General features: G+C 40.9%; 1 protein-coding gene across 1 annotated transcript; it reads left to right on the top strand.

Moving 5' to 3' along the window:
- The first annotated feature begins 4,960 nt into the window (after positions 1 to 4,960).
- On the top strand, positions 4,961 to 10,602 carry ywhag2 (3-monooxygenase/tryptophan 5-monooxygenase activation protein, gamma polypeptide 2). The gene is made up of 2 exons (XM_033631607.2): positions 4,961 to 5,266; positions 8,480 to 10,602. The coding sequence occupies exons 1-2, from the start codon at positions 5,180 to 5,182 to the stop codon at positions 9,134 to 9,136; spliced, it is 744 nt and encodes a 247-aa protein (XP_033487498.1). The 5' UTR covers positions 4,961 to 5,179; the 3' UTR covers positions 9,137 to 10,602.
- The last annotated feature ends 13,937 nt before the right edge of the window (positions 10,603 to 24,539 follow it).

Here is a 24,539-nt window from a genome sequence, read left to right as displayed (position 1 = left end):
TTTATGCTCTTCCAAATCTCTACATAAAGTCTGATGTTTTTTAAAAAAAATCTATTTGCCAAACAGACATTTTATAAAATGTAAGATGAAACTTTTCTTTTACAACCCCTATAAAAGAGGTGTTGGTTTACTGAATACCAAGCATGACCTCAGTGATGATGTATGAATGAACCCTTAGGTGCTAGCTTTATGGATGGTCACTCTCCACAGGTTGTCCGGTAAGAACAGGATGATGATGGGTAATAATAAATCCAGTTCAAACACCAATTGACGTGCCACTCATTTATTTTCTCTTGGTCAGAATATCCATATTTGAGGGGTATGATGAGTGTGTGTGTGGTTACTACAATAAGGAAATAAAACAGAGAACATGCACATATATTAAAATGTAACAATAAATATTATAAACAGTATGGCATACAAATGAACAACCCCAATTCCAGAAAAGTTGGGATGCTGTTTAAAATGTAAATTATATACAAAATACAATGATTTGCAAATCTGTTTTGACCCATATTCAGTAGAATACAGTACAGAGACAAGATATTTAATGTTCACACTGATAAACTTTATTGTTTTTTGTAAAATGTATACTCATTCTGAATCTGATGCAGGTGCAGCAACACGTTCTAATAAGTTGTGACAGGGGCAACAAAAGACTGGGAAAGTTGTGGAAATCTCAGAAAAACCCTGTTTGGAACATTCCACAAGTAAACCAGACCATATGAAAGGGGCATCCTCAAAAGGCTCAGTCATTCACAAGCACGGACAGCACAAGGTTTATGACTTTGTAGAAAACTGCACAAACAGTCCAACAGTCTATGAAAAACAAAGAACAGTCATAAGAAATTCTGGGATTTCACCATCTACAATTCATAATATAAGCAAAAGATTCAGACAATGTTCCGAAATCTCTGCACATAAGAGGCAAGGCTGAAAACCATAATTAAATGGCCGTGACCTTTGACCCCTCAAGAGGCACTACATTGAAAACCAACATGATTGTATGAAGGATATTACTGTATGAGCTCAGAAGCACTGCAAAGAAACCCACTGTCTGTTGCTGCATCTACAAATGCAAGTACAGACTCAACCATGCAAAGTGAAAGCTACTTATCAACAACATCCTGAAACATCGCCGACTTCTCTGAAAACGAGCTCATCTGAGATGAGCTGACACAAAGTGGAAAAGCGTGCTGTGGTGTGACGAGTCCACATTTCAAATTGATTTCGTGTCCTCCGGGCTAAATCTGTGAAGGTATAGGGCTGTGTTAGTGCTCATGGTATCATGGGTAAATCTCACATCAGTGAAGGCACTATGAATGCTGAAAGGCACCATGACAGGTTTTGGAGCAACATATGCTGATATCCAGACGATGCCTTTTTCAGGGATGTCGCTGCTCATTCCAGCAAGACGATGACACACATTCTGCTCGTGTTACAACAGCATGGCTTCGTAGGTACTCGACTGTCCTGCCTGCAGTCCTGACCTGTCTACCATTAAACATGTGTGAAAAAATTACGAAGCACAATAAGCAACAACAGAGACCCCGGACTGTTGAGCAACTGAAGTCATATATGAGCAAGAATGAGAATGTTGAAAACTTCAACAAATGAGTGCCCTCAGTTTCCAAACACTTCCTGGGTGATGTTCAAAGGAAAGGTGATGTCACACAGTGGTAAACATGCCACTGTCCAAACTTTACTGAAACCTGTTGCCGGCATCAAATTCAAAATTAATGTATATTTACAAAAACAATAAGGTTTATCAGTTTGAACATCAAATATTTTATCTTTGTACTGTATCATTTAGATTGTCTTTTTTAAAAGATATTTACGTTTTTATAGGCATTTGATGCATTTAGTACCTATTATTTGTAGACTTTCTTTCTCCTGTCTGTTGTGTTTTTCCCCTTTTTTGTCGGTGGTGGACCGCTGCATTCAATTGTCCTTACAGGAATAAATAAAGTTGTATTGTATTGTTTGATTGATCCCCTGACACTGACTGGTTGTACTGGGTGAGTGTGCCTTTTTTAACAGCTGATCTGAGTTAAAACAGTTTTATACTTGCACATTTCAGAGGACAGTCCTGTGATTCCAGAAGCTACTTCACAATAACAGCTACAAACTGTATTTTACTTTCAAAGGACTCACTGCTGAGCATTACGCCTCATCCTCAGACACGTTCATTTCCATATTTGGCCAGAAGAGGGAGCTGTAGATAGACTCTCCATCTCATTTAAGTAGCTGATTTTGCTAGTTTGGTAATGAGTCCACACCTAAACCAGGGTGAAATGACTTAGACGTACTGTGACACATCGCAGTGACTTAAATTAAAGCTGCAGTGATATAAAACTACTGCCTCTGATGAACACAGTCTGCTCTCTGTTAAAAACAATAGCTGCACAAATCCAACCTCACCAGCAGAGTTTGCCCTTTGCATTACTCACTTATGCTTGGCCTTGAAGGCAGGAAGTGCTGTGATATCCGATTACAGCTCAGGGACGCCCTGTGCGCTGTTCTGCAAAAATGATGATGTCATGATCAGAAAAAATACATACAAATTTAAAGTCTAAGATTACAGGACAAGGTCTATCCAGGATATGACGTTTCAGAATATGTGTGACATTATGCTTATAGTCAACAATCATCTGATCCTTAAAATAAATCCAGCCTTCTTGTCAAACTGTGCTCTCCTGGATGGATTAGTGAACAGGCCTACCAGGCTCAGACATACTCACCAGGAAGAGATGCTAAAAGTCCTCAAGGAATCATAAACAACTACTCTTTGCTGAGCATCATTTAACCATTCCCCAAATTCTGAATCCCAAAGATTCCTGAATGTGTCACCATTAGAGCCTCTACCTGTCACCATGGCAGTGAGTCCACAAAGAAGCAGCTTCTTAACATTTAGACTCTTGAGGACACCTCATAAAACTTTATGTGTGTGCCTGTTTGCTTGAAACCAACTCTGTTTTTATGACCAGTCCAGGACCATCAGGCGTCTGACCTCGTTGGTCCGAGGGTCACAGGGGTTCACTCTCCTGGACCGTGAGGAGCTCAGGAGTCTGTGAGAGTCTGTGGTTGTGTTTCAAGCATGTACAGTAAAAACGTAGTCTGATTCAGGTTGATTTTCATACTTAAATCTCTTTATACATTGTCCTCTTACTGTCCAGCCACCACAGTTCAGATGAGGGAAGGTCTGAGTACATCATGCCACAGTAATACTTTGAAGGGAACATGCACTCCAGTCACTAGAGTACATGTTGCCATCGTATGTTTCTTAATACCACAAATACTTTATATTTGTGTGTCATCATGTAGCAGATATATTAAAACATAACAAGTCTTTACATTTTAACAACATTGTGGTTTATGTGTGGTTCTGTTTAGGCACAAAAACCATTGGTTATGGTTTGGAAAAAATCATGTTTCGACTTTAAAATACCCAGTTTTGGGGGCACTGGCTAGAAATGCAGTGATGTCTTGGTTAAAAACAAAGGTTACAATATAATCTTAGTTCTATTAGCCCAGGCGAAGCCCTCTACTGGTCTCTTTGGGTACTGTGGGTGGAGCCTGGTGAATAAAGGCCCTGTCATGACATAACATTGATCCAGCCACACCAACACATTCTGATCTCATATCACAGCTTTGTCAGTGGCCTTTCACGTTTACATATTATGCACAAGGTATCATTCTGCATCTACCAAGCTGGGACGTCAACAAAAGCACATGGCTGGGTTTAGGCAACAAAAAAAACATCTTGGTTTGGCATTTGGGAAACGAACACCATGCTCCTGGGTGAAAGTCCACAGGTTGTTGGAACCATCCACCACCCCTCCTGGCCAGCCTATAAGAACTTTCCAGCATCTTTGTCTTATGTTGTTACTGGCAGCGTTTCAACCTGATGCCATTTATCGCAGCCAGTGCTATCTACTTTAAAATGCAGTAACACAACTCATTAAAAAACAACTGGTTTTGTTGTTTTTTGGTCTTGACCAGTGGTTTGCAGTTGTCTCTCCTAGGTGTCACACCATCAACCATCCACTGCAACGCCAGATGACAAAATCAGCTCTTATACTATGTCACTACAAATATGTTGATATGTATGAAACATACAATAGTTGTGTGTCCATGGTTTGAAGACATATACAGTTCCTATATTTTCTTATGGTGTCTGGGCTGGAACATAATGACTTGTTTAGGACTTGAAATGGAAAACTTAGGACTTGTTTCTGAACTCCATAGACTTTGGAACTGTAGAGGTCCAAGGTGTCACTGGTCCAGGAAGGCTGGATTAAGCAAGAAACATGAAGAAGTTCTTCTACTAGTATGTACACAAAACATAGGCTAATGGGATAAGTTTTTGCGCAACCAAGTCCTTAAAATTGGCTGGTGAGATGGCCAGGTTAATATGCACTTTTTTGTTTTCCGTATTCTAGTTTTAAATGCTGATAACCTTGCTCAGTTCTGTCTCATTTGATTTTATTATGGTGGTATCTTGACATAACACAAGTTCAGTTTTGTGGTTCTTTTGGTTCATGGTTTGGACCAGATTCGGACCAGACTGCACCTTTTAAGTATGTGGGCTTTAGACTATGTGAAACAATGACTTTGTGCAATATAGGACTCAGTCATCTTGATATGGGCTGAGCAGCTCACAGAATATTCTGTCAGAATCTGCCCTGAAGCCCAGTTAGCCACATGCAGGTTGGGATTAAAAGGCAACTCTCTGTCCCACCAGCAGCCCCCACAGAGAGATGCAGTGTCACACCCCACCCTATATCAGTTTGTGCAGGCCTCTGGCTCCAGCATGCAGCCATAGAGGACTCCATTTCCCACAAGGCCTCTAGCCCAGCTGCTCCCATCCATCCATCCCTATATGCCTCTGGTTCCCCATGTATGGAGTGTTACATCATTGGCACAGACACCCACCTTTCTGAGTGATGACGCAGCCGAGGGAGAGTGTGTGAGGAGGGAGGGAGGCAGGGAGGAGGGGTGAGGGAGGGAGAGAGGAGAGGGTGTCCCGTCTGCACGGAGCACAGACAGACAGCAGGGAACAGCTGCAGCATTAGGTTCGCGTAGGATTTCACTGCATTGCGATTTAAAATATCAGTCATTTCATCCCCAAAAACTCCAGTAGAGCAGCTCGACTAAGCAACCAAATATCATTTAAAAAATGGTTGATCGCGAGCAGCTGGTGCAGAAAGCCAGGCTGGCTGAACAGGCTGAGAGATATGATGATATGGCAGCTGCTATGAAATCGGTAAGTCCATCAAAAAACAGATAATATTTATGACTTGTGTGAATAATGTGTTGCTCTCTGTGCGTAAAGGCGCGTCCCGCAATCTCGACTGTGTTGGCTGTAAATCTGGGGGTTACACTGCTGGCTCGATATTACTGCGCTACAATTCTGATAAAAAAAACATTATATTTAATATCTTTATTGTCTTGTCGTCAATTGATCGACAGCTCAGAGCCTTTTTTCTGAGTCGAGTCCAAATCGTCTGCTCCTTGGGCGGTGCCTTTCTGTCGGCCTGCCGTTCAATGAAGGGATATTACAATGAAATGCACCCAGGCCTGAGCTTGATCTCTCGGTTAATAAGAGGCTCGTATCATATAATGGCTCTGCACTATTGCATTTGCTGTTTCCCCCACTTTTACCACCCCACCTCCCCTCCCTCCATTATGCCTAATTTATAAAAGCTTCTGCTGCTGGGAGCCATGTGAGGTTGCTCGGGAAAAAAAGCCTATCAACTGCTGCTGCTGCCCCCTCTTCCTCCTCCTCCTCCTCCTCTTCCTCCTCCTCTCTTTGTCACATTAATTAAAATAATATGCATTATCAAAATCAGTTTATTTGCCAGACTAGTAGCCAAGGCTTAGAGGCATTTTTTGAGCATGATTGCATTATAGAAAAGCTCCAAAAAGAGCTGCTCTTTCCTCCAAACAAACGTAGGAGGCAGCAGAATCTCTCTAGAATATTCTTTGTCATATTGCAGTGAGTCAATATGCTCAGATTTGATTGTGGGCTTTGTTTTCTCCTCTCAGTTTATTCCTCATACATGTGTATGTGCTGTGTTTGTGTCAGATTCCTCCTGCAGCATTTTGAAGTCATTTTGGGTTAATGACCCTGATGAAGTGGTGTAATATTTCATGCAAAGAGGATGACCTACCTCACAGGGTCTGTCTCAGCTCTTATTGGCCCCTACTGAGGACAGAGCCTTTTGTCTGCTTTTCTTTTTTTCACCCTCTAAAGAAAATCTGGGAAGTGGATTCACCAGTGGGTTAAAAAAAAACTGCTGTGTCACACCAGCTCATACTGGAACCAATAGCATCCTGGGAGTCTTAGCAGGGAGCCTGCATGAGCTCACATATAGATTAAAATCACACTTTAAAGGAGGGACATTTTGTCAGATGTTCCTCAGGAGAGATGGAGTGAGCCCCTGTGGTTCGTTTGTCATCGGGGGTTTCTGGTTGCAGGAGGTGGGATGATGTGTGTGTGCAGGGAGGGATTCCTTTCCCTTTACACAATCTGCCATGTCAGTGCGGTCCAAACTAGGCCCTTTTGCCGGGGTGTGTACTCTCACTCTCTAATCAAAGGGAATCCCTTGCCATTGCAGCCAGAAATGACATGGAAAGTATTGACAGTTTATTCTCAACGTAACAGCCTTTTATGCAGCTTTTCCGCGTGAATTTTTATGGAAATGTTTTACGTTTAATCGATTAATCGTTCGGCCTGAGGAATTTCAGGAAATAGCAAAACACGCCAATAGTTAGTAACATCTTAAAATGTCTTGATTTGTCTAATCAACTGTCCAAAACCAAAAGATATTTAGTTTTCTATCATCGAAAAACAGAAAATATTCACATTCTTGAAGCTGAAACTAGTGAATTTTTGCTGTTTTTGCCTTAAAAAATATTCGAAACGAATGGCCGATTGTGAAATTAGTTGCAGATTTATTTTCTGTTGATCAGCTAATTCATTTATTGACTGCTCTACATTCATGCCAGGCTTTTTAGCTGTAAATGAGGATCTTGGTATTTGTCACAGATTATGATTCATGTCAGTGAAAGCCTTGAAATTATGATATTTGTGTCAGTCGGATGCCTTCTCAGCAAATTTATAATATATATCAGCACAAATGTAATCCAACTGACACTACGGTTTGCTTCCCGAACATCAGTGCATTATATTTAGAGTGATGACCCATTTGTTTCCCTTTAAAAAAAAACAGATGAGTCATTTGCTCAACAGAAATCATGACTTCCACTTGTCATTTGCATGCATAGGGTTACAGTAGGCCCCTCCATCTCTATAGCTTGAGCCCTGCTCTTCATCCACTCAGAGTGTGTGACGTTGGTGATCCTGCGCCATCTTTGTGCTCCTCTGCCTGAGCAGAAAATGTCAAAACTGAGAGATGAGAAATGTTAGCATGTCAAGAAGGAGCTATTCAGATAAAAAAGCAGGTGTAATGTTTTATGAAACTATCTCACAAATATTAACATATAGCCATACATCTATAAATAAATATTTTAGCCCATATGTAGTTATTGATCTGACAGAGGCCAACACAAGGTTACCTTTCCAATCAAAAAACCCTGAGTAATACGACCTTTTTATAGCAGCATAGTCTATTGAAAAGCTACCCAACTATCAAACTGATCTGTCAAAATCTAAATTTAACAGCCGAGCCCAGAGTGATGTCACGCCGTGGTGTTTTAGACAGGTAAAAAGGTCAGTTTGAGCCAGAGAGAAGGTCACTGGGACACGTGAACCGCCTGTGCAGTGATGGTTTTCACTTACAGTGCAGCTGCCCTGGAGTGCTCGTGGGAACATTTTAGCCATCTCCAGCCCTCCTTTCCTGTCCCAACCCCCCACCCCAACCCCCACCCCCTCACACTGCCACCGACTTTCTTAAATATTGTGTCTTACTAACTAGTAGTAGCTGTCCACGTGGCAACTGGAGCTACTGGTGTGCTAAATGAGTGGACTGGCAAGTGTAATATTGTTCACAGTCTGTGCTGTGAACTGTGCTGTTAGTCTGAAGTCTTTCACATAGAAAAAAGTGTTTTTTAATCATTAGGGCTGCAGCTGATTGTTTTCATCGTCAGTGAATTTGTCAATCTTTTTCTTGATTTCTTGATTAACTGTTTGGTTTGTAAAATGCTCAAAGCAACTTCCACATTTCTTGTTTTTAAGTATACAGAGAGTAGTAAAGAAATGAACGGAAACAAAGAAAAGAGAGACGAATACAGGTCTTTGGACAACCTTGATCCAGGAACATTGTAGTTTGTTTTCTGTGTGTTAACCCCCATAGCACAGTGGCGCCCCCCAATATCAAAAGCATCTAATTTGCAAAAATGTTGCCAAAATTTGGATTTTCTTGGATTAAATGTTCTTGTTTTCCTCTTCATATAACGTATCAGGGCTTGTGTTTTGAGGCTGGTGATTAAACAGTCCATTGTCTCTCTCTTCCAGGTAACAGAGCTGAATGAGGCCCTGTCCAACGAAGAGAGGAACCTCCTGTCTGTGGCCTACAAGAACGTGGTCGGAGCCCGCCGCTCCTCCTGGAGGGTGATCTCCAGCATTGAGCAGAAGACCTCAGCCGACGGCAATGAGAAGAAGATTGAGATGGTGAGAGCCTACAGGGAGAAGATTGAGAAGGAGCTGGAGGCAGTGTGTCAGGATGTGCTCAACCTCCTGGACAACTTCCTGATCAAGAACTGCAGCGAGACGCAGCACGAGAGCAAAGTGTTCTACCTGAAGATGAAGGGCGACTACTACCGGTATCTGGCCGAGGTGGCCACGGGGGAGAAGAGGGCCACTGTGGTGGAGTCGTCGGAGAAGGCCTACAACGAGGCCCACGAGATCAGCAAGGAGCACATGCAGCCCACCCACCCCATCCGCCTGGGCTTAGCTCTCAACTACTCTGTGTTTTACTACGAGATCCAGAACGCCCCAGAGCAGGCCTGTCATCTGGCCAAGACCGCCTTCGACGACGCCATCGCCGAGCTCGACACCCTCAACGAGGACTCCTACAAAGACTCCACTCTCATCATGCAGCTGCTCCGAGACAACTTGACACTGTGGACAAGTGACCAGCAGGATGACGAGGGAGGGGAGGGCAACAATTAAAGAGAAACCACACTTCGAAAAAAATATATGAAGGGCCGGTGGACTTTGGCAGCCGCTTTTGCCGATGATACTACCGCAGCAGCAGTTCTTTATTTTTCCATGTGTTAAAAGAAAAGAATCAAAAGAGAGGTGAGAGTGGAGGTTAAATCTTAGTTTAAATATATATAGAAATATATATACAGTTGAAAGGGGCCTCCGTCTTCTTGATTTTCTCTTTGACATTTGCCAAAACCACTGATATGTCAGTCAATCAGCCTGAAGTGGTTGTTGTTGGATTGAAATGGCAGCCTCACACTGGCATAGGAACTGATCTTGTTCTGTCAAGATAAGCTGCTTAGATAGGTTTTTGCGTGATAGAGATACATTTGAGTAACTTGAGAGAGAAAATGCTTGAATGGGAATGCCTCACAAAACTAGTTTGCATTGGTTCCAGTAGTAAGGCTATATATGAGAAAGGGCCCTGAAAGACATTGATGTTAAACTCAGATAAGCAATGAGAAAAGAGAACGTTTTAAACCGATTAAACCCCCCCACCCCACCAAATAAAAAAATTAAAAATAATAAAAGATAAATTAGACAGGAGTGACAATGAGGACCTGATAGTAAAAACCAATTCCCCTCGTTAATACAGATTAGTCTGTTACGTCACTGGAACCATAGATTCTTTTGGAGGTGAAGATTACTAAAGGCAGAGACTTAACGATAAAACACACAAAAAAAATTACAAAAAAGGAAAAAAAAAACATAAAAGCAGCTTCAGAGTTTGTGGTTTACTTCTGTGTTTGTTTTATTAAATGCACTTGCCTACTATACTGTTTCTTCAGTGTAAGATGATGACAACAATAATATCGATTATTCAATATTGTGCATGCTGGTGATGTATTTATATACAGTAGCTTGACTTTATTAACTTATACTGTGGGTGTTAAGTATTCATCGGATTGAGAAAAACAGGCTTTGTCTGATGTTGATTTCTAATTTCTAATTTATTTTTGTTTTGTTATGGTTTTTTGATTTGCTATACCAAAATGGTGATCGTAAAAATTGACCTGTAATGGGCGTTGCTATAGTGACATGCAATATGTGTATTTAATTTGTTACTGAGAGAAAAAAAAAAGGATGATAAAAACTCACCAGTGATCACTTAATCTTACCAGCTGGTGTTTGTCACATTAAAGTATGATTATGATATATTTTGTTCTTTGAACAGTATTTAAGTACTTTTTTCTGTCATGCTATCCAGTTTTAATAATGGTGAAGTTTTCAGGCTCAATGTTTCTGTTATGAATTCACAAACATGGACCATATTTTATTTCTGACAGTATACATTTCTTTTGTTTGTTTGTTTTTATACCTTTTAGCTGTTCCTGAGTGACAAAATATCTTGAATGTGAGTCATTATGTAGCAGTTGCACAAGAACCGAAATAATAGCTATGATAATAAAAAAGAATATGACTAAATTATACATGCACCATTTCCGTGGTGGTCTAGTGTATTGTTGTATCGTCACCCATGAGAAAATTTTGTTTCTACAGAAAAACCATTTCATAGATAGCGATGTCTGAACGCTTTGTTTTGTGCCCTGAGTACAGTATGTGCTTTCTTTTTGTGCCTGTATCATTATTTAATATGCCTCATGTGCAAGTTGCAGAAAAAAAGAAAGGATTTATCTGCCAGTATTTTAAGTTCCTGCAAGCATGTGTGCAAGATGTAATATTTTCCTCACTTTTACATGTGTCTGCTCTCTGTACAGCACATAGATATGAATATTCAACACGAATGCACAAACAGTCACAGGGAAAGCATAGGCAATTCAACAGAATTGGTTATTGATGAGCAAATGTGATAATGAAAGTCTTCAGAACAAACTTTAGACACCAGGAAGCTGCTCAAGAGCACAGAAAGCTGCTGAACAGATTTATCTTCATAATGCTGCTACTATTATAGATTATTACATTAATATATTCATACAGATGGCAGTTTATCGGGACTTTATTTTTCCTAATAGATGGCAGTTATTCGGGGAGACTTTATTTTTTATCTCAGATGTGATGGCTTAAGAGAGAAACCAAAAGCCTTAAGGTCGGTCACACATTGTTCATGTATGCCAATTATGTCACCATCATGAGTCAGCCTCCGTGCGCTCACACTGTATGTCACAGCTGCTTTGATTTATTTTTAACGTAGTATAAAGCTGATGGTCTTGAAGGCTCACCAGACAAATAGCATGAAATCCTGATGCCAATCTGCACAACAGCTCACACGGTTTATGAATATTAGGACAGAGTCGAATCTTTTATTTCAATTTTTACGTTTTGTGTGTTCAAAAAAAGTGGAATTTTTTGCTCACTTTATTGTTTGAATAGTTTTGAAAAACCATGTCAGGAGACTTTCACTCATTGCCAAGAATACATGCATTGTGTTCCTTTTTAATTTTTTTTTTTTCTGTGGTTTGTAATTTTATTTTTAAGTTTTTATTATTTTGGATGTTTATCCTTGTTTCTGCTGTGACATGAAAACATACAAAGACAAGAAACGAGCAGAAGAGAAATAGATTTTAATCACATATTAGATGAAAGACAAGCTGACCTGCTGGAAATTAGCAAGAGAGGGCGATAGGGATACAAACTGTATGCTCTGAGGAACTTTTTGGTTGCCATCTGTTGCCCATTAAAGTTATTTGTTTATCGGTATTTATTCTATATTTTCATTTCTCTTTGTGACATAGCCATTTACAGTCATGCCACAAACACCACAGCTCATCTCTTTTCATTCTGTAACTTCATTCAACAGATTTGCAGCGTTTCTGTTGAGTTTTACAGCCTGAACATTGATGCAGGAAGTCAATATGACCTCACATAACCCTTTGTGGGTCACATAACACGTGTGTGCGTGTGTGCATGTGTGTGTGTGCGTGTGTGTGTGTGTGTGTGTGTGCGCGTGCATCCATATCTGAATGTGTGCTGTACATGGCTGCACCATTGCATGTGTTGGTGGGTGAACATATGAGATGGAGTCTGTATTAGCTGCAGTGCAGAGACACAGCCAGCTCACACAACAACTACAGTATGTCTTAAATGAGGCTCTTTTTAAAGTCGCCTCGCTAATCATTAACTAAATTAGGGCATACATCAAAGAACATTGCTTCAAAAGACAGCAGGTTTTATGATCGGAGCAGAGGAGCGAAGCAATAAAATAAAATCCTGCATCTCATGATGGACAACGGAAGGAGAATCTGCTTAGCACAGGCTTTTAGGCTTTTTTTTTTCACATGCAAGTCGTATTTTTGCACCTGAAGCTCATATCTGTGTGTTTCAAACTGGGAGTCACTCTGATTGATAAGCTGAAGTGGCAAGCTGCTGGATCGCCCACCCTCAGACTGCAGCCTCTTGCTGCCGCTTGCTGCACTGAACCTTTCATGAGATGAAATTCTGTGCTTTGAAAGGTCCTCCTTGCCAGCCAATCGCTGACAGGCTCACTCTCCGCAGCCACCAATCCTCTCTCTGTTGCTAGGGCTATAATAAGTATCCCACTATTAGCCCGGCTTCTTGCTGCACTGCTCAGACACCTATTGCATCCTGTAAAAAAATGAAAGCTCAAAGCACACAGGAGGCATTAGGATTCAGCACCAACCTATCTTCCGGCCTGTGTTTTAATGCACTGCTACACTTTCAGGGACGTTGGTGTCATCATTATTGGGAAATGCTGGTCACATTACACATCCTAAAACACACTGGGGCCTACTGCTGCACATGTAATTTAATCTCCAGCAGCTACAGATTCAATTTAGCATGTTTAATAACAAATTTTGTCAAACTGAAGCAAAACTAAATACATCGCCCTCATAAACTAATGTATAATTCATGCTGTTTACATTAAAAATACGTATCTACCCAAACCAGTTCATTTAGTTGATGTATCTACATCCCTGGAGAAGATTATATTTTAAAGGTAACATCTACAGGATACATTCAAAGCAGAAAATTGCTCTGGCATGTTTCACTTCCACATATACAGTCACTGCTCTGTCTGATCACTTTCATCACATGAAGTATTATTTCCCAGAGGGGAGGCTGGGATGACAACGCACAAGAGATCATCGAGTCATAATTATGTCTCACAAAGGCGAATGCCCTTTATATCACTGAATCGAATTCCTCGTTAGCATCAGTGGACATGATGCCACTCTCAGCAGCATCTTATGAAAACGATCCTGATGATATAAAAGAATCAGGTGATGTGATGATTAAAAATAAACTGTGGAAGCCATGGTGTATCTTGAAGATGAAACAGGGAAGTTATTTCTGTCCTCTCTGAATTTCATGAGCTCTTTCAAGTTTGTAGAAAAATAGTTTTGCACACATCCTCTTCCTCTTTTTGGGACAGGTGCAGGATAGCAGCTGGCGAGTATGTAACTACTGGATTTAAAGAAATAGTTCAACCATTTTTTGGGTAATATGCTTTTGCTTTCTGGCTAAGAATATCGATACCACTCCCAAGTCGGTCTGGTAAATAAACACCTACAGCTAGTAGCCAGTTAGCTTAGCATAAAGACTGGAAGCAGTGGGAAACAGCTAGCTTTGTTCTGTCATCAGAATTGCATCTCTGCTTTTTGCAGATGATGTGGTTCTGCTGGCTTCATCACACCATGACCTCCAGCATGCACTAAGGTGGTTTGCAGCCAAATGTGAAGCGGTCGGGATGAGAGTCAGCACCTCCAAGTCTGAAGAAATGGTTCTCTGCTGGAAAATGGTGGATTGCCCTCTTTTTCAACCCCTCAGGGTTGAAAGAGAGTTACTGCTCTAAGTAAAGGAGTTCAACTATCTTGGAGTGTTGTTCATGAGTGATAGTAAAATGGAGTGTGAGATGAACAGTAGGTTTGGTGTGGCATCAACAGTGATGTGGCTGTTGCTTCATGGTAAAGAGGGAGCTGTGAAGCAAAGCTTTCGATTTACCAGTCCATCTATGTTCAATCCTCACCTATGGTCATGACCTTTGGGTAGTGACTGAAAGAACCAGATGAGTTTCCTCTGTGGGGTGGCTGAGCTCAGCCTTTACGATAGCGTGAGGAGTTCAGACATCCAGGGGGGAGCGCGGAGTAGAGCTGCTGCTCCTTCATATCGAAGGAGGCCAGTTGAGGTGGTTTGAGCATCTGATCAGGATGACTGGGCGCCCCCTGTTTGAAGTTTTCCAGGCACATCCAACCAGAAGGAGGCCCCGGGGTAGACCCAGAACAAGATGGAAGTATTATATATCTCATCTGACCTGGGAGTGCCTCGGGATCCCCCAGGAAGAGCTGGAAAGTGTTGCTGGGGAGAGGGACATCTGAGGCTGAGCAAAGTGCTCCAGAGTTGGCCCTGCGACTTGGCCCCTGATAAGCGGATGAAAATGGCTGGATTGGAAGGATGGTTCTGACCAGAGGCAACACAGTTCCCTTCCAGTACTTCTGACTTCTACTAACAGCTCAAACTTGAGGGGATTAAACAAACAAGATAGATATCTCATGTCAAGTTCATTAGTTTAGAGGTGCTCTGATGTCAATGGGGAGTTCGTTCCATCATTGTGGAGCCAAGGAAGCACACTGTCAAGACTATGCAAAGCTGTAGCTGGGGCCTTTATTGTATTGAGGGAGCAGCAAGGTAGTAGCAGAGCAAAGTAGACGGGCTGGGGTGTATGGTTTGATCATGTCCGGGACACAGGATGGAGTGGGGTTGTGTAGAGGAAGTCAGTAGGCTGAAGACTAGCCAGGCTGCTGCATTCTAGAAGAGCTGCAGAGGTGGTTTTGCACATGCAGTCACAGCAGCCAGGAGGAAGTTGCAGTAGTCTAGGTGCAAAATGACAAGAGCTTGTGCCACTGCCTGGGTCAGGAATGTCCTCCTGATGTTGTGGGGTTTTGTTGTCACAAAAATGTTAGCAGCAAAAGACAACTGGTGATCCAGAGTCACACCCATTTGTCTGATGATGAGACAAAACAACTTTTTATTTTTTTCAGTCTAATATCTTTTTTAGGTCATAGCCAGTGTGCCTACAAACTCGTGTTTTTAGCCATGATATGAATGTGATGCTCGGGAGGGCAATGTCAGTCTATTTACCACCACAGACTGTATAAAATAATGGCTACTATGACATCACCTATTGGTTTGTAGACTTTGAAGGTCTGAGTTCGTCATCTTGGTTTTTTGAAGCCAGAAGTGACCATATTTGGATGAAAGGCTTGAGCTGTGGAGGAGTAAGGGGTGAATCTGACTGAGAAGCCGAGGACACTATAGGCAGACAGCCTGTCACTCAAAGTAGCCTGTCCTTAATTATGCATGACTTTAAGTCTTAATTAAATATATACAGGTGAGTTAAATAAAAATTCACCCCTCTTACAGTGGTCATGAATGTTGGAATCACCCATAGAGACCAAAACCAGGCTGTAAACATGTTTATTTCTGCCGTAAAGTTGGACATTTTAACATTGGGGTGTTTAGGGATTAACTGGATTCTGGAACCAGCCTCAACATTCAAGGTCACTTGAATGCAGTTTTGACACTTCCGTGTTAGCTTCATTTTTCAGCCCCGGAGGTTGCCGCTTAGTTTGACTAAAATATTTTGACAAATATTAAATGGACTGTCATGAAATTTTGACTGGATGTTTTTGTTCCTCAGAGGAAGAAACTTACTGACTTTGGTGACGACCTTTCCTCTGGCGCCAGCAGTCAGACAGTTTTGGTTTGGAATAAAACACCTCACAATTACTGGGTGCATTGTGTGGGAATATGGTTAACATTAGCCTATACCTGCTAACATCAGCAAAGCATTGTCACTGTGTGCATGGTTTTTCTTTTTAACATCGGATCACCTGTTTTCTCTAGTCCTTGTTTGCTGTTCTTTATCCAGATGACATGAGGTCAGTGGTTTTTCTCCAAAGGTCACCACAAGGTCTGAGCTGTATTGCAGTCTATTGATTTCCTTCGTTAACTCCACACTGAAGGCAGCACTTCTTGCTGTCTACCAATTCCTGCACTGAAAGGCGTTTAACCTGTGGTTTGGGCTTGTCACTGTGAGCTGTTAATCATCAACCAAACCACATAGCTGTCATGGCTAGTTTTTGGGGCCCTGGGGCAACAAAAACCCAGAAGTTTGACTCACAAGTTATAGTTATTAGTTTTGTCTAAATTCACAACAGGATAAATGAAGCAGTGACCAATCAGGCGTTGGAAACAAAGCCTCAGATTAACAGTTAATTCAGTCATTATTCTTCAGGTCTGTTACCAAACACAGGGAGATTATATTTTCAAGCAGCACAGCCACATAGACACTGATAAAACAGACAGACGCATCAGATTTTGAAAAGTTACTGATCTGACTCAACGTGATCTGCACCTCAAAGATGCAAAGAAGATAATAGCTGCACAGCTCCAGAAATATCAACCCATTAGAGGAGGGGAGGAGTGAGAAAAGAGGGATGGAGGAAAAGAGGGGACCGATGTAGAAGCAGAGAACAGAGACAGATCTATAAATAGGCCTCCCTGCAGCCTGTGAGTAGACAGTGAGTAGACCAGAGACATCAATGTGACAGCCACTCCACTATAGAGACTATCTATCCTCTGTATGGATGGTGAGAGTTTGTATCTTCGGTTAAGAGTCTGATTCATCAGTTTCACCTCCAGCTGAGCAAACACATGACATGACATGAAATTGCACAGATAGCACAAATAATCAGCTCTGATATCTGCTGTTTCACTAAAGTTCATCCCACCATGTTATTATCATTTTGTTTGCTAAAGTTATGATCGGACAAAGAGCGGTGCTGCTGACTCTTTCAGGCACAAAGACAGCTGTTATGCATGACTGCTGCAAAATGAATTATTCAGGATAACATTTAGACTTTCTATTATTTATCAAAAAGTGCCACAATGTTCAGCTGAAGGTTTTAAAAGACTATTTTAAGGGAGCACTTGTCCCAGAACATTGCAGGATACATTGCATGTGCTAGGCGGAGGAAGAGTCACCACATGATATTTGGGAGAGTTTCATCCGCCCCCCAAATAAATGCTCTCCATCTGGCTGCAACATACAACCACACTGCTGTCCTTTAGTTTGTTATTTTTGATTATCAAACTGGTTCCACACTGGAGATGATTATTCATAACTACAGAGGCTCGTGTGATGAACAGAAGTTTGTAAAAGGTGAGTCTAAAATTAAGTCCTCCCCACTCCACCCCCCTCCCTGTCTCACAGTTACGTCACTCTTCATGTTCTTTCAAGGCCTTCCACTGCAGGAGGATCACAGTCACACCACACTGCCCGAGAAAAAATAACATCATCATTATCATCATCATCATCATCATCATCATCAAAATAACACAAGTATGCTCAAACTTATTATCTAAACTCTTATTTGAAGTGGCCGAGTTCATATAGATGATTTACTTTATTGTAGATAATACTTTATTCTCAAATAATTTGTATGATATATAACATGCATGATGTCTAAAAACACCTCCCAGTGGTGGCCCAGAAATTTTTTTAAAGGGGTGGCCCAACACGTTCTCATCCCAATTTCTCAAAAATCTCCACTTTGTTGGTGGACTTTCACATCTAAATATGACCTCCTGCGTCTGTTGTTGACGCTGTTGAATGGCATGTCAACTGCATGTTACATGCAAAATATACTTCCCTTTGCAAAGGAAATGTACAGTTTCTGCTTGTTAAATATGTTAGTAAAACACCTCATTTTACATCTATGTCCTTGTGCAACAAAAGCATGTGGTTAGGTTTTAAAATAAAGAAAAACATCATGGTTTGGCTTAAAACTCAAATGGCATCCAAACAGCAGGCTCCTGGTTGAAAGTCCAGGGTTTGTTGGATCAATCCACCTCCCTTCCCATCTGCCCTGTAGGGAATTTCCAGCTCTTTATATTATGTTGTTGCCAGCAGATTTATAAATCGACGCCACCCACCGGCATATCACATCGCTGCAAAAGGTGCCTTTGTGTGTCGGTATCTGATGCTGAAATTACTGACAAATGGGCGGTATGGACAAGTTGAGAATGAGAATAGGCTCAGTGGCCAGATGGGGCCACACCATACACTAGTTGAAAATTATGTCAATATGGAGAGTTAAGGAACCATACTTATGTGGTTTCTTATTTTACAATTAATATTACTAATTATCTGATGTGCAAAGACTAACACTGGTACCGGTAATATGTTTAGTTCCACAACACCTATCTGTACATGTTAGGTGATTCATTGTTCTTCAAATAGGCTGGTTGTCCTTTTCCTTAAAAAGACAAATATTCAGCCTTAATTTCAAGGAGCACATTAATTGTAAGCAACAACATATTTACTGGGAACAAGCCTTCATAAGTTTAAGGGAGACTTGTGGGAACCCAGAGAACCCATTTTCATTCAGATATCTTGAGGTGAGAGTTCAAGGGACCCCTCTGCCAGTCTTTCCCTTGCCATAATATAGCCTAAATTTGGAGTTTTATTTGGCATCCTTCTTGACCAGCTATGCCATGATGGTTGGTACCAATGGGTGCCTTAGGTCATCTAGTTTCACAAGACTACCTTTGTGCTTGCTTAAAAGAGCACCAGTGCCTCTAACAGAACAGTCATGTCAGCCTCCAATTATTTAGCCAGGTGGGGTCCAATGGCAGGGGCAGTAAGGGGGCCATGGCACCTCATGGGCCCCCCTTGGTGGCGCCACTGATGCCTTGATATGTTTTGAAAGTCCTATTAGAAATTTTTTTTTCATTTTCCCTTTTGACAGTTCTTCCTAAAAGTCCATTAGGTTTGAGATACAGAGATATGAACAAAACCTTTACTCCAGAAGAAAAACTGTGTCATTAAACATAACATTCATGTAAATGATGCTGTCCTCGGAGTACAAAATGAGAAAACTGACAACAAAAGTGCATTAAACCTGCTTCTGTATTGCTCTAACACTAACAAGAGTCACTGATGGTTGGTAAGTGACTTCTGGGAGGCCATCCTAAAGCATCTAAAGCCTCACTGGACAGTCGTACAGTGCAGGAGGATCCTTTACAGTCAGCTCACTATCAGAGGAGCTGACCTATCTGTGTGACTTCTCTGACAGAGCGCTGACCGGGGAGGCGTCTGCAGCGAGGAGGCCACACACAGTGAAACAGTTAACACCTAATGTTGGTGCTAAAATTAGCTGCATAAGAAAGTGATTTTTCCTTTTAGGTTTTTGTTCATAGTCATTTAAGTGAGAATGAAATGACTGTGCTCATCTGGCAGGCTGTGGTTTGAACATTATATGTAATGTCTATTTTGGAAGTCTTAACTCCCACCACAGATGGGCCCACAATGTGATAATTAACTGTTAATGACAGAAATATATTAAGCAGAATTATGTGGATTCATCTGCTACTGCTGGGTTTGATAAAAGACACGCAGTCTGTTGCTTTCTGCGTGTCATTATTAAGCACTTGTGAATATTTCTTTCCTCTCCGCATGTTCTGATACCATAACAGGATCTAGCCAGTCATGCTTTGTTTTACAATTTTCTCCTCAGGTGCCAACGGGTTGACAGATTATACCTTCAAGTATTTGTGGGTCTGCCTGATGTCTGAGCTGGTGACTCATTATGTATGTGGGCACAGGGGATTCCCAACAGTGAAGGGAAAGAAGAAAAAAGAAAAAGCCTTCCTCCACTCTGCAGCCTTGAGGGGATGTACAGTTCAGCTGACAGCGGGCCAGTGGGGTCGGTCGTGGTGAGTAACAGGCAGGGAGCGAGGGAAAGAGAGAGGAGGGTGAGTGCTGATGTGGAGCCGGCTGAGGCTGAGGGGGTGAAACGTGATGTTGTGGCAGGAATACAGGGTTAACAGAGAGAGCCAAGGGTCAGTATTTAGCAAAATATCTGAGGCTGAACTGCAGCTGGCTCTGGATGTGGAAAGTGAAGGGAGTCTGGGTGTGGAACCAGACGCTGAAGCAAAATTTCCCCTGCCCATCCACAAAACAATGACACCACAGTTTCAGTCCATGATATAAAGACCTTATTATGTCTTTGAAAATACAGAAGAGAAGAGAAGAGAAGAGAAGAGAAGAGAAGAGAAGAGACTACAATAGAGTAGAATAGAGCATTGCATGTGCTCACTACTCAGGCAGTGAGCTCAGGAAAAAGAGCAGTCATACAGTGAAGTTACTACTCTGTATGAGCGCAGTATTGTGCTGTTGCATGGCAACAGTTTCCACAGAAATCTTTGCTCAGAAACACTCCTCTTTGGTTTCACATAACTGCAAAGGCAGAAAAATGGGCTGACTGCAGGAATACATATGGTCTCATGAACCATTTTGAACCATTCAGCTTGCAGAGGCTAAAGGGTTTTATTTTTTAACATATATCCAGAGCATCCAACACAAAAAATGTAACATCAGCATTTATGTAGTTTTTATGTTCTAAACCATTTTATACTGTATTACATTAGACGCTGTAGGCCACTTGAGGATGTGTGATGTTTATCTGTGATAGAATATGTGCTACTGCAGCTTCCATCCAACATGTCTCCAACTGATCAGATAATGGTAATGATTTACTGTCAGTCCTGAATGGTAAATCTCAGGCTTTCCTCTGGATAAAAATGCTATGAAATTATTCCTACTGCTCTGATGGAAAATCTAAGCAAGAGCAAAAGATACATATAGCTGCTAACCAGCTTTATTTATTACACAATGCTTGTCAAAATCTGTACACTGGTTAATAGGGCTTTGTTCTGTTAAAGCAACAGTTTTGGGGAAATATGTTTTTTCGCTTCATGCTGAGTGTGATACAAGAAGATAAATATCACTCTCATCATACAGAGTGGTATCAGTGTTTTTGTCTAACTGTCAGCTACTGAATGAAAGAGTGTAATTCCCAAAATGTGGAACTATTCCTTCTAAAGTTGCAGATCAGTATCACATATGAATAGTCCTTTGATGATCTGTCTTTATGGAGCTGTAACCAACAATGTGATTTCATTTAATCTTGCCAGTTGTGTTGTTTAAGATCCAGTGTGTAGGATTTAGGGGGATACATTGGCAGAAATTTAATATATTTATATCTATTTTTTATATATTGTTTGTGTGTATAATCTCCTGGAAAAAAGGCATCGTCGTGTTTTCCTTACTTTAGAATACATTCAGTCATAATGAGGGGCTCAGGACCCCCATGTTTTCGAATTGGGTGGTCTCCACTGGACGATGACAACATACAGCAAGATTTATTTAGAAGAACTGTGACTTTTACTGCTATTAAGATATGCATCATAATATTTCTTCCTGTGAGTGAAAGTGTGAGTGTGTTTGTGATCATGTGTTGCTGTATTGCATTGCTGTATATTCTATGCTTGTATAGATGAGGTGTCATTCATAGTGTCCTCTATACATGTCTGTTTCCCTCAGATTAGGGGTGGGTGGATGGGGTGATATTGTATAAAGTGATTTCAGGAAGAATGGTGTACATATATGTATTTTTTTCTGTTTCTGTTTACAGTTGCTGCTTTTTGATTCTTTAAATGTACACTTACTATGGAACACTAATGAAAATAATAAAACTATTGAATGAGACCTTAAAGTAAGCCGTTCATATCTACGTAGGGAGCAGGTTCTCGTCTATGCAGTCTGCCACGTTGCAGCTCCATGTTTCTACAATAGCCCAGAATGAACAAACCAAAAGCTAGCTCTAGATAGGGCCATTTGCATTTTTGTATTTTCTCATCATCCACCAAAGTTAGCAGCCCCTCTGTGACGAGCAATGTCTGAGAAACATTGATTATTTAATGTGAAATTGCTTTACTTTGTGTTTTCAGCTGGTCTGTTTGTTTTGGAGGTGGAGACCTCTGTGAATAATTTGACGCCCATCAAAAAACCTCATGAACAATGAACACTGAAGGAATCCTCACCATGAGAAGTTTCAGCTGGTAGAAATCTGAAAACCTCACTGCTAGATGCCACTAATACCCCTAAATCTTACACACTGCTCCTTTAAAGGTCCAGTGTGTAGGACTTAGTGGCATCTAACAGTGAGGTTGTAGATCGTGTGTAGGAGAGCTACGGAGGCCAGTGTGAAAGGTCCTATCTGAAGCCAGTGTTTGATTTGTTTGATCTGTTCTGGGCAACTGTAGAACCGACAATGCTGACTCCATTTAGGACGAGCCGCACGTTGTTTAGATATAAATAATGATTCTTCATTCTAAGGTAACAAAAACACAATTTGTATTTTATACTCTATGAAACATGGTTATGAAAAAAAATTGTTCGACTTTTTTGGGGGGCATTTTGTAATTTCCAGTTAAACATTTCACCTCTATAGTTTTACTCTTCTTCAAGTCAGTATTTTTGATCTGTGTTTTTCTCTTCATCTGCAGTCACACAGTAGCATTCTGCTGCACCAGCTAAAAAAAAAAAAGTAGATTTATTTTTTACACTTTATCCAAAGCTTCTTGTCTCTGTTCAGTGTTTGCTGCCATCGTATCTTCACAGCATTGTTCTGTTCTCTCTCAGACCATCAGAGATAATGTTCCACCTACTACACGCACCTCCAGGGAAACCTTCAGGTCCACTCCACTCTTCTGGTTTAGCTCATTAAACCCTGTCTCGCCAAATGAACCGTGAATCCACAGCTCAGCTTGATCAACTTGAAATTTGTGCTGATCAGGCCACGTCATGGACAGTATTGCTGTGATGGGGACTGTCAGTGGCATTCGGGGATTTTACATTTTGCAGCATCATGCCTCCTTATTCTTAGAGGTTAAACTTCTACTTTTGCAGCACCAATAAGGGAGAGAACAGAGCAATAGTTTGCAATAGAATCCAAAAAACAGAAGGTCTGAGGTACTTCATTATTGAACATGTATAAAAATGAACACCATATTTATTTTTAGGATTTTTAAGAAGATAATTAGAATTTATTACCATTTATATTTTTCAAGCTTGTTGTTGGCATGGCTGTTTTGAATTGCTTCGAATTATTTTAGAGCTTAAAATATACCAATGATAATAAAGGTTGTATTAGTTTTGGATGCTAGTTTTGATTATCTTTTAATTGCAGTAAATTAAAAAAGGAGAATTTGTCAGACAAGTGTCCCTGTGGTCAAAAGTGGCCCAGTGTCTTGCTCATGGGCACTTGATTGAAATTCTAATCCAGTTGCTGGAATCAGTGTTCACATTGTATGTTTCTGTAACCACGGATATGTTACATTTGTGATTTCATATGTAGCAGATATGCTGAAACTTTACATTTCTTTACTTTTCATTTTATGTTACAGTATTTTGGTTAACATTTAGTTTATTTTAGACATAAAAACTATTTTGTTAGGGTAATAAAAACATCACGTTTTGGCTTTAACTATCATTAAAAAACACCCACCTTTTGTAGCTGCAACCACCGCTGGACACATCACAAACTTGTTAAAGAACAGCTACTTTTGTCATTACAAACATGGCTGAAAATGTGCCATCCTGTTGTTAAAAAAACACATTTTTTTTTGCTATAAACACCACTGGAAATAACCTGAATTGTCATTAAAAACACCTGCTTTTGTTACCACAAACAAAGCTGGAAAAAACACCTGCTTTCGTGGCTACAAATGCCAGTGGACATGTCCCAAATGCTAGTTAAAATACAGCAGCTTTTGTTGCAACAAACATGGTTGAAAATGTCCCAACCTGTCATTAAAAAAAACACCTGTTTTTGTTGCAACAAACACAGCTGAAAACATGTCTAACTGTCATTAAAAACACCTGCTTTTGTTGCTACAAACATAGCTGGACATGTTCCGAACTGTGAAAAATACCTGCTTTTGTTGTAAAGAACGGTTGTCTGCTGCTGTCTGCTGCTTGGCAGTGGTCTCGCCCGCCTAGGTGTCATGCCATTCGCCATCCCCTCCTCCCCCTTATGAGAAACTCGGCTCATATATATGTAATGTGAACCACGTCATACGTAGGCCTACAAAACATACAAATGTTTCATGTCCCTGATTTGCAGAGATGTATAATGCCAACATTTTATTCTGGCTAATGGGCCATGAATTTCCCCACTGAGTGATTAATAAAGTGCCTTTGTAGCCTATTTCTTTTCTGTCTTCAGCAGGTTATACCTAGTAACAGGGGCTCATACTCAGGGCCTACTGAATTGTAGTTGATCTCTTTATTTATGACACGATGCTGCCCTCTACTGGTCTGGAGAATGATGTGCATTTGATACTGAAACAGGCTTTAAAAATAAAACCAGGCTGTTTGCTGGTTTGCAAGAGTGTTTGGAGATGTGAGATCCTCTGTGTCACTGCAGAGACATTTTCAATAACATTTTGACATTTTAAAGGCCTCCCAGAAAATAAAAGCAGAAAGACTTTGCTGAATGGGGAACTAACACAGAGACAAAACAAAGACACAACACAGAGAAAA

The sequence above is a fragment of the Epinephelus lanceolatus genome, chromosome 4, assembly GCF_041903045.1.
Source record: "Epinephelus lanceolatus isolate andai-2023 chromosome 4, ASM4190304v1, whole genome shotgun sequence".
Lineage (NCBI taxonomy): Eukaryota > Metazoa > Chordata > Actinopteri > Perciformes > Serranidae > Epinephelus > Epinephelus lanceolatus.
This window is presented reverse-complemented; position numbering and strand designations above follow the sequence as displayed.

Excerpts from the sequence above, each read along its gene's own strand:
- ywhag2 (XM_033631607.2), top strand. The coding sequence starts at position 5,180 with ATGGTTGATCGCGAGCAGCTGGTGCAGAAAGCCAGGCTGGCTGAACAG. Across the intron at positions 5,267-8,479 it reads TGGCAGCTGCTATGAAATCG|GTAACAGAGCTGAATGAGGC; the intron begins GTAAGTCCATCA and ends TCTCTCTTCCAG.